At 39.7% G+C, this 13033-nt stretch overlaps 1 protein-coding gene across 1 annotated transcript in view; it reads left to right on the top strand.

Annotated features, from left to right (window-relative positions):
• The window catches only part of lck (LCK proto-oncogene, Src family tyrosine kinase), a 34849-nt gene that overhangs the window by 7127 nt on the left and 14689 nt on the right, over positions 1–13033 (top strand). The window contains exons 7-9 of the mRNA XM_057858833.1: positions 2036–2185; positions 2270–2422; positions 11997–12176. Coding sequence (XP_057714816.1) covers positions 2036–2185; positions 2270–2422; positions 11997–12176 — 483 coding nt within the window. The remainder of the gene's footprint in view (positions 1–2035; positions 2186–2269; positions 2423–11996; positions 12177–13033) is intronic.

Below are 13033 nucleotides of genomic sequence, written 5' to 3'. Positions count from 1 at the left end.
TGTGTGTACCACATTGAGCATTTAGAAAGGAAAGAAGACCAAAGAACTGTCTGAGGACTTGAGAACCAAAACTGTGAGGAAGCATACGCGATCTCAAGGCTACAAGTCCATCTCCAAAGACCTGAATGGTACTGTGTCTACAGTGCGCAGTGTCATCAATAAGTGTAAAGCCAATGGCGCTGTAGCTAACCTCCCTAGATGTGAACGGAAAAGAAAAATTGACGATAGATTTCAACCACAGATTTTGCGGATGGTGAATAAAGAACCTCGACTAACATCCAAACATGTTCAAGCTGTCCTGCAGTCCAAGGGTACAACAGTGTTAACCCGTACTATCCGTCGGCGTCTGAATGAAAAGGGACTCTATGGTAGGATACCCAGGAAGACCCCACTTCCGACCCAGAGACATACAAAAGCCAGGTTGGAGTTTGCCAAAACTTACTTGAGAAAAGCCAAAAACGTTTCGGAAGACAAAAGGGAAAAGCCCTCAACAGTGAGTTTACAGGGACAAAAATGAGGCCTTCAAAGAAAAGAAAACGGTTCCCAGTCAAACATGGACACAGTCCTCACACTCTAACATGGCGGAGGTTCCCTGATGTTTTGGGGTTGCTTTGCTGCCTCTGGCACTGGAATGCTTGACCGTGTGCATGGCATTATGAATTCTGAATACTACCAACAAATTTTGCATCATAATGTTGGGCCTAGTGTGAGAAAGCCGGGTCTCCCTCAGAGGTCATGGGTCCTCCAGCAGGACAATGACCCAAAACACACTTCAAAAAGCACTAGAAAATGGTTTGAGAGAAAGCACTGGAGACTTCTAAAGTGGCCAGCAATGAGTCCAGACCTGAATCCCAGAAACACCTGTGGAGAGATCTGAAAATGTCAGTTTGGAGAAGGCACCCTTCAAATCTCAGAGACCTAGAGCAGTTGGCCAAAGAAGAATAGTCTACAATTCCGGCAGAGCATTGTAAGAAACTCATGGATGGATACCGGAAGCGGTTGTTCGCAGTTATTTTGTCTAAAGTTGTGCTACCAAGTATTAGGTTGAGGGTGCCAATACTTTTGTCCGGCCCATCTTTGCAGTTTTGTGTAAAATGATAATGATTTAATTTTTTTAAATTCTCTTTTCTGTTTTTTCATTGCAAGCAAAATAAATGAAGATATTACTACCGAAGCATTTGTTATTTCAATCATTTTCTGGGAGAAATTGAGTATTATATGACAAAGTTGCAGTGGTGCCAATACTTTTGGGCAGCACTGTAGGTGTTAATACAGGACTATACTATGTTTTTTATGTAATTTTTCCACAAATTCACCCAAACCTCTAAAATCCCATTTGCATCACCTTTATGTTTGCAAATTTCTATTTGACAGGTAGCCCAAATAACAAACAAATGAAGAAAATACATCAAACATGGAGACAAAACAATGGAGGGTTGGCGTCAGGGAGTATTGTCGATAAAATAATAATAATGATGACGACGACGATGATAACAATAATCATTATCATCATTGTCATTATCATTGTTGATATTTACACCATAAGAATGAACTGATTTTATGATAATAAACTGATTATAAACTAGGGGTGAACGTTGATGGCTAAAAGAGGTTTACTATTAGTTTTCTAGTTTGGACACTGAAAAGAATTGTGCACATCAAATGTGTAGTGTACTACTTTTGCAAAATAACTATAAATTGGGTCACAAGCTAATTGCCGTAGGCCAAAATGTGGGTCCGGCTGGCTGTGGCCAACTCTATTCCGGAGGAAAAGGTTTCGTGGTTTTTAGCACTTTGATCTGAGACCTTATGAGCAAAACATTTTATAGGAGAGAAGCACTCTTGATTGGTGTTCAGAGGTTTTACACCAACCAAAAGAAAGACCAAATAATCTGAAACTTTCCCTTTTTCAAAGCTGCTGATGCTATTGTGATTTCATTATGAATACAGTATATACCTGCTGCAAGGTCAAACAGGTAAAAGTAAAAGTCATTTTCATGACTTTTGGGTGTATGTTTGCAACTATATTTTTCAGGGTCATACTCCTTATCAATCAGAGACTTTGACCAAAACATGGGTGAAGGAGTAAAGCACTACAGGATCCGAAACTTGGACTGTGGTGGTTTCTATATCACGACCAAGATATCTTTCAATTCACTAAAGGAGCTCGTGCAACATCATACACGTACGTGAATTTACTAAAACACTTTTAAAAACCCTCCCAAAAATTGATGTGGAGTTTTCAGTTGATCTATTTTCCTTCATCCAGGTGATGCAGATGGTTTGTGTACTAAGTTGGTGAAGCCATGCCAGTCAAGAGCTCCTCAAAAACCATGGTGGGGAGACAACTGGGAGATTTCTCGGGAGTCCCTGAAAATGGTGACTAAGCTTGGTGCTGGCCAGTTTGGGGATGTCTGGATGGGTAAGTTGAGAAACCACTATGTTCTTTGTAGGACATTAATTACATTACAAGGTAAATCCACTTCTAGAAACGCTGTCAAAAATTATAGCATCACCAATCCCTGTAGATGGTCTCTCAGTTGTTTTATTGTGTAGGTGGGGAAAAAGGCAAATCATAGACATGAGATAAAACCAGGGGTGAACGTAGGCCGTTCCAATAAAAGATTCAGGGCCAGAACGGGGCGGAACCAAGCTTTGATCCTGAAAATATGACGGCAGCTGTCAAAGAACTGTTTAAAAAAAAAACTTCCAGGCTGCCACAACACATCTCATCTGGAAACCAGCGTGTCTTACTGTCCTGTCCGTGGAAGATATCGAGGATATTTGGCTGTTTGGCGTGACGGTTGTGGGGTTCCTTCTGCTTGGCTTAGGAGGTGCCGTGCTCAACCGGTTTCCAAGTTTCCAAGACGGCAGCTTCCAAGGAAATCAACAAATTGATCACGGATCAAACGGTGCGATTCAAGGCATTGGAAGATCCCGCCGAGGCTCGGACTGAGAATTGGCTCCGTGGACTCACGGTTCAGTCCGACGAGGGCTTGGGAAAAGTGGATGCTATCTTGGGCCAGGTGACGGAACTGTCAGGGCAGGTGACTGAACTGTCGAGGCAGACCGCGACTATTGACAATGATTTAAGGGACCTGAGATCTCCCCTACGCCATGAGGAGCGCAAATTTGACTGAAGACCAACAGTATTTGGACATATTAAATTACTTACTCGGCTTAAGTTGATTATAATTTCCCTTTCCCATCCCGAACTCCCTCATCTTCCCTCACCCTTCTCCTGGTGAGAGCCGCGCAGATGTTCCAATCTTTTGCCCTTGATCTCTCCTCAAGGCCGGTCGCAGGGCTCTGCGACTCTTATTTTGTCTACAGACACGTACAAATACTGATACACTAGCGCACACACACACATTCACACACAACCTCCCCCGCTTCAGTCTGCCATCGCCTTTTTCTGACTATCACTGCCCCCCGCGCTCCCTCCAGCCATGACTGGTAGTCTTTTCTGGTAGTAGTTCCTTTTTTCGTACAAAAAAACCCCTGCACGTGACTTGTGCATCGTGTGATACCCATGCTATGTTGTATGATATACTGTATGTGTGTCTACTTGTAACTTGCTCTGTAATTTCTGAAGAGAGAAGTTGCGGGCCGGAACAAAGTCTGCAGCGGCCCGATGCTCACTTATCAAACGGAATTTCATTGCATCTGTTGTCCTCTTGTCAGAGCTGGTGTCATTTGCCACGTTTACATGTAGCCAAATATTCCAATTACAATCGGAATATTTGTTCAAACCAAATAAATGTGTTCCATATAAACACCTCATTCGGAATGAACAGGCCCAAACCGAATGGAATTTCATTCCGATTCACAGGGGTGGAATATTCCTTTTCCCAAACCGATTAGAAGTAAAATTATATCATGTAAACAGGGAAGCGGAATGGTGTCTGGTTGCGTTCTTTCTGCGCATGCCCCGTACTGACGTGGTGACGTCACTCGGTGACGTAAGTAACGTCACTTGCAACATGGCTTCCAAGCACACGCACAGCGCACCCACACAACTTTTTAAATGAACGGTGTATCATTCTGAAGTTTTGTTTCCACTCGAAAAGTTAAAACAGCAGCTGATCTGACGATCGAGCTCCATGTTTTGCAACGTGACGCTTTGTTTTGATTAATCTGCGCATGTCAGACGGCAGTTGTCAAACGTCCTTTCGGAATAAAGGCAGTCACATGTAAACGCTGGATCGGAATAGATGAAGTGACATGTAAACAGCTGATGTGAAATTTCCATTCGGAATGATTTGAATCGGTATGAATAAAAGTCAGCATGTAAACGTGGCTAATGACAAATAAATCTCTGAATCTGAATCATCTCCAAGGAAAAAATACAATCTCTCAATTGCCACGTTTACATGGAGCCAAATATTCCAATTACAATCGGAATATTTGTTCAAACCGAATAAATGCGTTCCATATAAACACCTCATTCGGAATGAACAGGCCCAAACCGAATGGAATTTTATTCCGATTCACAGGGGTGGAATATTCCTTTTCCCAAACCGATTAGAAGTAAAATTATATCATGTAAACAGGGAAGCGGATTGGTGTCTGGTTGCGTTCTTTCTGCACATGCTCCGTACTGACGTGGTGACGTCACTTTGTGACGTAAGTAACGTCACTTGCAACATGGCTTCCAAGCACAGCGCACCTAATTGGAGTCCGGCAGAAAGATTGTATTTAATTCAAACTTTAAAAGAATTGAATATAATTGCTCGCTTAGACGGGCGTAAAACGAGGAACAGTGAACTATTTAAAAAAGTTCACGAGAGGTTACACGAAGCCGGAATAGACCGGAGCGTTGACCAGATTAGAAACCGGTGGAAAACCGGCTACTACAAGGCAAAAGAGCAAAACAGCAGAAGCGGATACGACCCCACAAACACAACAAGTGGGTTAAAGTTAAAACAGCAGTTCTCCGACGATCGATCTCCATGTTTTGCAACGTGACGCTTTGTTTTGATTAATCTGCGCACGTCAGACGGCAGTTGTCAAACGTCCTTTCGGAATAAAGGCAGTCACATGTAAACGCTGGATTGGAATAGATGAAGTGACATGTAAACAGCTGATCTGAAATTTCCATTCGGAATGATTTGAATCGGTATGAATAAAAGTCAGCATGTAAACGTGGCTAATGTCAGATTTACATACACAAGTGATAACAAGCACAATAAAGTGCTTGTGTAGCGTAATCCGTTTCCACTGATATTTATTATTCATTCCACGGAGCTCTCCTCAACTGCAGTTTGAGTCTGACGAGTCGTGTTGATGTGCGCATGCATGCAGCAAACTACCTTGGACTCAGTTGTCCATTTGATAGCGTACCGCATGCAACACAACACTTTTGCTCATTAATATTCATGACGTTACCAATTGTTGCTAGGCTTGTCAAGCTCACGCTTGTCCCTAACGCTAAATGCATGTAAATAGTGTACAAACGAGATAATTACTGAGCTGAAACTTTCCAATTCTGTCCAAAAATGATGTCCCTGGTGCCAACTTCACATACAAATATTCAGTTAAAGAGATGAGTGTCGAAAAAGAGCCGGCCTGATCCAGAGGTAGCTTTTTTATCGACATTTTTTCCTTGTGTGCATTGCCTCACACCGCTGACAATGACATTCTCCTCTTTCAACAATCCTTTACCACCAAATGCTGTCTTTCCTATACATTACAGTGCCTTGCAAAAGTATTCGGCCCCCTTGAATCTTGCAACCTTTCGCCACATTTCAGGCTTCAAACATCAAGATATGAAATTTAATTTTTTTGTCAAGAATCAACAACAAGTGGGACACAATCGTGAAGTGGAACAACATTTATTGGATAATTTAAACTTTTTTAACAAATAAAAAACTGAAAAGTGGGGCGTGCAATATTATTCGGCCCCTTTACTTTCAGTGCAGCAAACTCACTCCAGAAGTTCAGTGAGGATCTCTGAATGATCCAATGTTGTCCTAAATGACCGATGATTATAAATAGAATCCACCTGTGTGTAATCAAGTCTCCGTATAAATGCACCTGCTCTGTGATAGTCTCAGGGTTCTGTTTAAAGTGCAGAGAGCATTATGAAAACCAAGGAACACACCAGGCAGGTCCGAGATACTGTTGTGGAGAAGTTTAAAGCCGGATTTGGATACAAAAAGATTTCCCAAGTTTTAAACATCTCAAGGAGCACTGTGCAAGCCATCATATTGAAATGGAAGGAGCATCAGACCACTGCAAATCTACCAAGACCCGGCCGTCCTTCCAAACTTTCTTCTCAAACAAGGAGAAAACTGATCAGAGATGCAGCCAAGAGGCCCATGATCACTCTGGATGAACTGCAGGGATCTACAGCTGAGGTGGGAGAGTCTGTCCATAGGACAACAATCAGTCGTACACTGCACAAATCTGGCCTTTATGGAAGAGTGGCAGGAAGAAAGCCATTTCTCAAAGATATCCATAAAAAGTCTCGTTTAAAGTTTGCCACAAGCCACCTGGGAGACACACCAAACATGTGGAAGAAGGTGCTCTGGTCAGATGAAACCAAAATTGAACTTTTTGGCCACAATGCAAAACGATATGTTTGGTGTAAAAGCAACACAGCTCATCACCCTGAACACACCATCCCCACTGTCAAACATGGTGGTGGCAGCATCATGGTTTGGGCCTGCTTTTCTTCAGCAGGGACAGGGAAGATGGTTAAAATTGACGGGAAGATGGTTGCAGCCAAATACAGGAACATTCTGGAAGAAAACCTGTTGGTATCTGCACAAGACCTGAGACTGGGACGGAGATTTATCTTCCAACGGGACAATGATCCAAAACATAAAGCCAAATCTACAATGGAATGGTTCAAAAATAAACGTATCCAGGTTTTAGAATGGCCAAGTCAAAGTCCAGACCTGAATCCAATCGAGAATCTGTGGAAAGAGCTAAAGACTGCTGTTCACAAACACTCTCCATCCAATCTCACTGAGGTCGAGCTGTTTTGCAAGGAAGAATGGGCAAGAATGTCAGTCTCTCGATGTGCAAAACTGATAGAAACATACCCCAAGCGACTTGCAGCTGTAATTGGAGCAAAAGGTGGCGCTACAAAGTATTAACGCAAGGGGGCCGAATAATATTGCACACCCCACTTTTCAGTTTTTTATTTGTTAAAAAAGTTTAAATTGTCCAATAAATTTTGTTCCACTTCACGATTGTGTCCCACTTGTTGTTGATTCTTGACAAAAAATTAAAATTTTATATCTTTATGTTTGAAGCCTGAAATGTGGCGAAAGGTTGCAAGGTTCAAGGGGGCCGAATACTTTTGCAAGGCACTGTATATCCTCTGGTTGTCTTATGTCTCTGACCATTCTTGGGGGTAATCTATAATGCTAGTTTTATGTAGCAATCGCAAATGCTACTCAGTGACAGCCAACGAACACTTTAAAGTTTTTTCATTAATAACAAATATCAATTCTATGCATTTATTAATAACAGTGGCAGTCAGATACCATTTTAATTTTTCTCAGGTCATTCATTGTCAGACAGAAGCAGCACGGCAAAACGCCACGCTAAAAAAAGAAGTAAAAATATCAAAATGGCTTACGTCTTCGGGGCAGGCTGGATTGTCATCCGTAGGACCATGGCCCCCAACAAAATATTTACTGCATATGAAGGTGAATGTCTTCACCTCGCTGCCGTTAAACTGGTCTTTTGGATGTCCACACAAGTTGATCCATTGTTCACATTTTTGCCTTTGAGTTTTTGGCTTTGGGAAACGTATGAAGAAAACATCCTTCATATGTGGATGGTCGTAATGTCTAGTGTCGTTTCTACAAGTTCCATGGCAGCAGTGTCTACTCAGCATTTTCTTAGATTACCGGCAGAAAATAAGCAGAACTAGCTTCTATGTCGACCCCCTTTCGGTTTACGATGGTGACGTCACGCAGCCTTGTGGTCCAAAAACAGCATATGATTAGCACAGATAGTTAGCTCTGATTGGTTCCGATCCACATATTTTCTGGAACAGCAAAAAGAAAGAAGAACAAGCTTGTTGAATTAATGCGGTAATAAAGGCCAGTGCAACAGGAAATTGATCAGATCATTAAGAGATAGGAAAGACTTGAAAAGGATCATTTTATTTTATTTGCTTGGGGACTTTCAGAACATCTTAGACGTCAATGTATCACGAGCGGGCGGCATAGAAGACCCAAACGCAGGGAAACAAAAGGCAGGGCAAGGCAGGGTGTATGGGAACTCAAAAATACTTTAATAATCAAAGACTCAAAAGCAAAGTGCAAACAAGAGCAGCGGGGATCGGAGAAAAAACCAGGAATCAAACTAACTTTGGGAAGAATAAACAAGAGGGCTTGGACATTGACACTGGGATAAAAATGAAAGCGACACTCAGGGAAAAAACACAGGGATTGACACTGACTGAACAAGAACAGACAGCACCTGGGGAACTTAAATACACACATGGGGTAACAAGACAATGAGACACAGGTGGTTGATACAAGAGGCAGCGGATTGGTCAAGACATGAGGAGCAGGCCACAACAGGTGAAATCAATGGGTAATCACGTGGACAGGAAACACAAGGGCAAAATCTGAACAAAAGTAAACTCAAGGCAAGACACAATGTGCACTTTGGACTTATTTTTGTTCATTTAAGTTAGGCTACTTATTTATTTCCTTATAATTTAACAAGTCAACGTTCGTGTGATCTTCTAAATATATTCCATTTCAATGTGCATAATGTAGTCATGTGTACTCATTTTTGTATATGTATGTTACTTATATCTTTATTATTTAAAATTGAGTACATGTTTACATTATCTTCAATTTTGATGTACATCCTAAGTTTTTAAGTAGTTAAAATTGAGGTTTTGCATTTTAATGTGAGGAAATGAGGGAAAATAGAAATTAAGAGATGGAGGCAAATCATTGAAAAATACACTTTTTAATGAAAAAATGTATGCCTTGTGACAGTATGTGTATTGCTGTTGCCAAATCTATGCATAAAACCATTTGTGTGTGTGTGTGTATGTTTTACATACCTATATAACTGTCCCAAAAGCAGTTTTCTTTGCATTTCAGTGTTTAGGAGGTTTGGCTTAAAAATAAAAAACAAAAATCTGTCTTTTTTTCCCCCCGAAAATTTTGGCATACTGCACTAACGTATTTTAATGTTGTCCCTGATGGTGGTACTTGGAGAGCCAAATATTCTTTGAGGTGGTACTTTCTGTAAAATTCTTGAGAGCCACTGGTCTAATTCAGTTTTAAAGGCGTGCTATGTTGAGATGTTCTATAAAAATGCAAGACATTAACCTTGTCATGAAGCATAAACCTGTAGTCCATTAATCTGTCTTCCTACGGAACCTCTGCATTTAAGGAATTCTCTTTAAACAATAGCAGCGTGTCCATCCATTGTGCGAGTTCATCCAGAGGTCAAATAGCTTTGCTTAAATTGCTATTACAGTATTTGGATAATCTGAGTCACGGCCCCCGGGTCATTAATTGGAAGACTGTTTCCTCTCTGTTTTTGTTCGTCCTCATACCAGTTGTGATTAACTCTTGCCACAGTGAGTGTGGAATACATGACCTCTTCTTCAAATTGTCCATATATTCAACTACTTTTTTGTTACAGTTGTGATTTGTTTGAATCGAGTATTTCTTGTCAACTTAAAAAATCCTGAAATAATAGTAATGGATTCCAATGTTAAATGTTATGTTATTCCAATGATAAAATCTTTATTAATTCATTATATCACTATATCTCACTATATCATAACTCATCACGGCTATTGGCCCCCAATGCATTTTGATTGGCAGGGCTGGCAGCGATTGTTCCAAGTCAAATTGGAATGGATGTCTATCGCCGTCAATGGCAGTGAAATATAATCATTCAATGCCAGTCATTCCAGTTCAAATGGATTTGATGTCTACCACTGTCAGTGGCAGTAAATAAGCTATCAAGGCAATGCCTGTGTAAGTAAACCCTGGACATTTTTAATGTAGATGTTAAAAATAAAAGGTAACAACAATAAGACTGTCTTTGCTTCAATGAAAATGCATAATGAAAAACCTATACCTGTGTCCAGGTTAAAAAAAACAAAAACAAGAACAGTGGCTGCCTCAAAAAAAAAAAAAAAAAAAAAAAAAAAAAAAAAAAAAAAAAAAAAAAAGCCCAAATATAACAAAAAGTGTAAGACTCCACTGATGCTTAGTAGTAATTACAACCCGTGTATTCACCTCTGTTATAGCGTTGTTTTGTCATGTCTTTGTTGTTTTTTTTGTTTTTTTTTGTCGATCATCCAAGTTAGACATAAGATTCCTGAATGCATCATTTAACGAGGTGGGTAGTAACGCTTTACATTTACTCCATGACATCTACTTGAGTAACTTTTTGAGAAAAATGTACTTCTATGAGTAGTTTTAATAACTTTTTTACTAATTTGTTAAGAAGAAATGCTGCTCTTATTGTGATACTTTGGGCTACACTAGTCATTACATTTTTCCTCTTTATTCTAAATATTAGATTTTTTTTTTTTCTAGTTCTGCCAACAGTAGCTCTCCCAGTTTCACCAATGAGACGTCGCAACAATAATCACATGACTCCATTATACCAATCAGATTGAAGCTTGCCGTTCTATGATCACGCCTGCCTGTACAATCACGCCGCATCTTTAAAGCACTGTAAAAAATTAGGTATTTTACCCATTGACCACAGAAAACCGGAGATATGATCCTTTTGATTGAATTATGAAGGTACTATTCAAGATTCAAACTATTTTCTCCACTAGAAGGCCCTCATGCTCTTTGGCTAAATGATGCTTCAGTTCTGCAGACTTTTTTTTCTCTGGCCGGAATGAAATTATTTTATATTTCTTTGGCTAAATGCAGTTATGTAATAGCTTATAGTACAGTATAATACAGTGAGTTTTTCATGTTTTATGGGGACCAGAACCCGGCGCAATAAGTGAAAAACCATGAAGTAGCTAAACCCCCCCCCCGAAATGTTTTGTTGTTGTTGTTGTTGTGTGTTCAATGTACTTATTCAAGATTTAGCATTAGAAAGAGATACATATAAGACATTTCACTTTTTTTCCCCTCAAAGTTTAATTTAAAAAAAAAAAAAAACTTTTATATATATATGTACTGTATATTTTTAATAAAGTGTTTTTAAGCACTTCAAATGTAAAACAGTAATTATGATAAGTTTCAAACATGTTACTGTCCCACTGAATTATTTTTAAACAATACAGTAGAAAAATGCTCGTCTTTATTAAATGCCTCATTGAGTGAGTCCACTCAAATCCACGCAAGCTGCTCACTTACACATGATGAGTTGCCACAGCAACTGTTTAAGACATTAAATGATGATTGACGCATGCGGCGCTTTGAAGCTTTGGGTTCCCATCATCTCTGGCAAGATCAAACCTTAACTTCTGTCAATCAATGTTAACTTCAATAAGCAACTCCAGTGCACTGCCTGACCAAAAAAAGTGGCAGGAGCGAGAGTGAGAGATTACGTGATCGGATAGGGACAACTCTATAAAATACTGCATTTATATATATATTTTTTTTAATTGGGGAAAAAAATCTGCGATGGACTGAGGGAGCTTAGTTTGAATCGCAAAGTAGCGATGACTGTAGTAACACTTCATATACAGTAGATAACTGTGCTGAGGAAAAAATTCCATTGTTAAAAAAAAAAAAAAAAAAATCAAGCATCATAAGCAGTTACTCATAATATTACTTGTGTATTCTTTTCACCAAATACCTTTTGACTTGTAGTTGACTACATTTTTTTGATGACTACTTTTATTCTTATTTAAGTAATAATATTTTGAAATAACGCTAATCTTGAGTAAAACCTTCGGCTACTCTACCCACCTGGGACCCTTTGTGATGACTCACCTAGTGCTCCAAGTCATCCTAAATAAATAATTGGACTCTATAGGTTTTTGAATGTACAGAGCTAAACATCCTTTTCATTTCTGTTTTCAGGATTCCACAATAATGACCAGAAAGTCGCCATTAAGAGTTTGAAGATCGGCACAATGTCAACGGCGGCCTTCTTAGCAGAAGCTGATGTTATGAAGAACCTGCAACATCCTCGCCTTGTTCGTCTCTTCGCAGTCGTTAGCCAGGAGCCGATCTTGATTGTCACGGAGTACATGGAAAATGGTATGTTAGTGAGTCTACTCATTTTGATTGCATGGGAATTTCAAATGTATCACTGAAGACATTCAGAACAAAAGCGAAACAAAATTTTGCCCAAGGGTATTTCCAAAAAAAATAACCCCCCCAAAAATGTAAGTCTTCCCTGACAGATTCAAGTAAATTCTCATCCACAGCTGCTACATTGACAGAAGAGCACAGAGAAACAATCGTTGTGTCATCCATATTCAGGATCAAACATGTCAATAAGGTTTCAGTCTCTGCAAAAGAGAGCACATGCTTGAACACAACCTTTTAATGAGTCATTCACATATTCCACATATTCCAGTAAAGCATTGAATTGTTAAATACTGCTTTGTCAAAGTACGATTCCCAACCTCGTTATTTAAAAAAGTGCAACGGTATAATTCATTCTGAGACAATCTAAAGAAAAAACCCAGTAGACCTCTGCCAAGGAAAAACAGTCTTCCTCCTTCCTCCTCATGGTAAGTCACAGCTTCGCGTTACCACAAAAATAAGTTGCAGTTGAAATTTTAAAAGTAAAAAAACAGAAGTTTAGATCCTGATTTGATTTCACCAAAATCCAGTGGCTTTCCTGATGGATGAAATCTATAGCATTTTCATGTGTTGTGAAAAAACAGGAGTATCTCATGACATTATCCCAACCACTCCATGCTCCTCTGGTCTTACTGGCCATTTTCAGTTTATCGTGCAGTCATTTCCCTGCACATTCATAGCAAACATGAACTTTCAATGGCTTTGTATGCGCCTGCAGATATTTCGATGTCGCTAGTGTTTACTCATCAAGGGGAAGTCGCTCATGAGAGGTGTTAGAGAAAATGTTTCACCAGGTTATTGTTTAT

This window comes from Corythoichthys intestinalis, chromosome 15 (genome assembly GCF_030265065.1).
Source record: "Corythoichthys intestinalis isolate RoL2023-P3 chromosome 15, ASM3026506v1, whole genome shotgun sequence".
Classification (NCBI taxonomy): Eukaryota; Metazoa; Chordata; class Actinopteri; order Syngnathiformes; family Syngnathidae; genus Corythoichthys; species Corythoichthys intestinalis.
The sequence above is the reverse complement of the archived record's forward strand: the minus strand, read 5'-3'. Positions and strand labels throughout refer to the sequence as shown.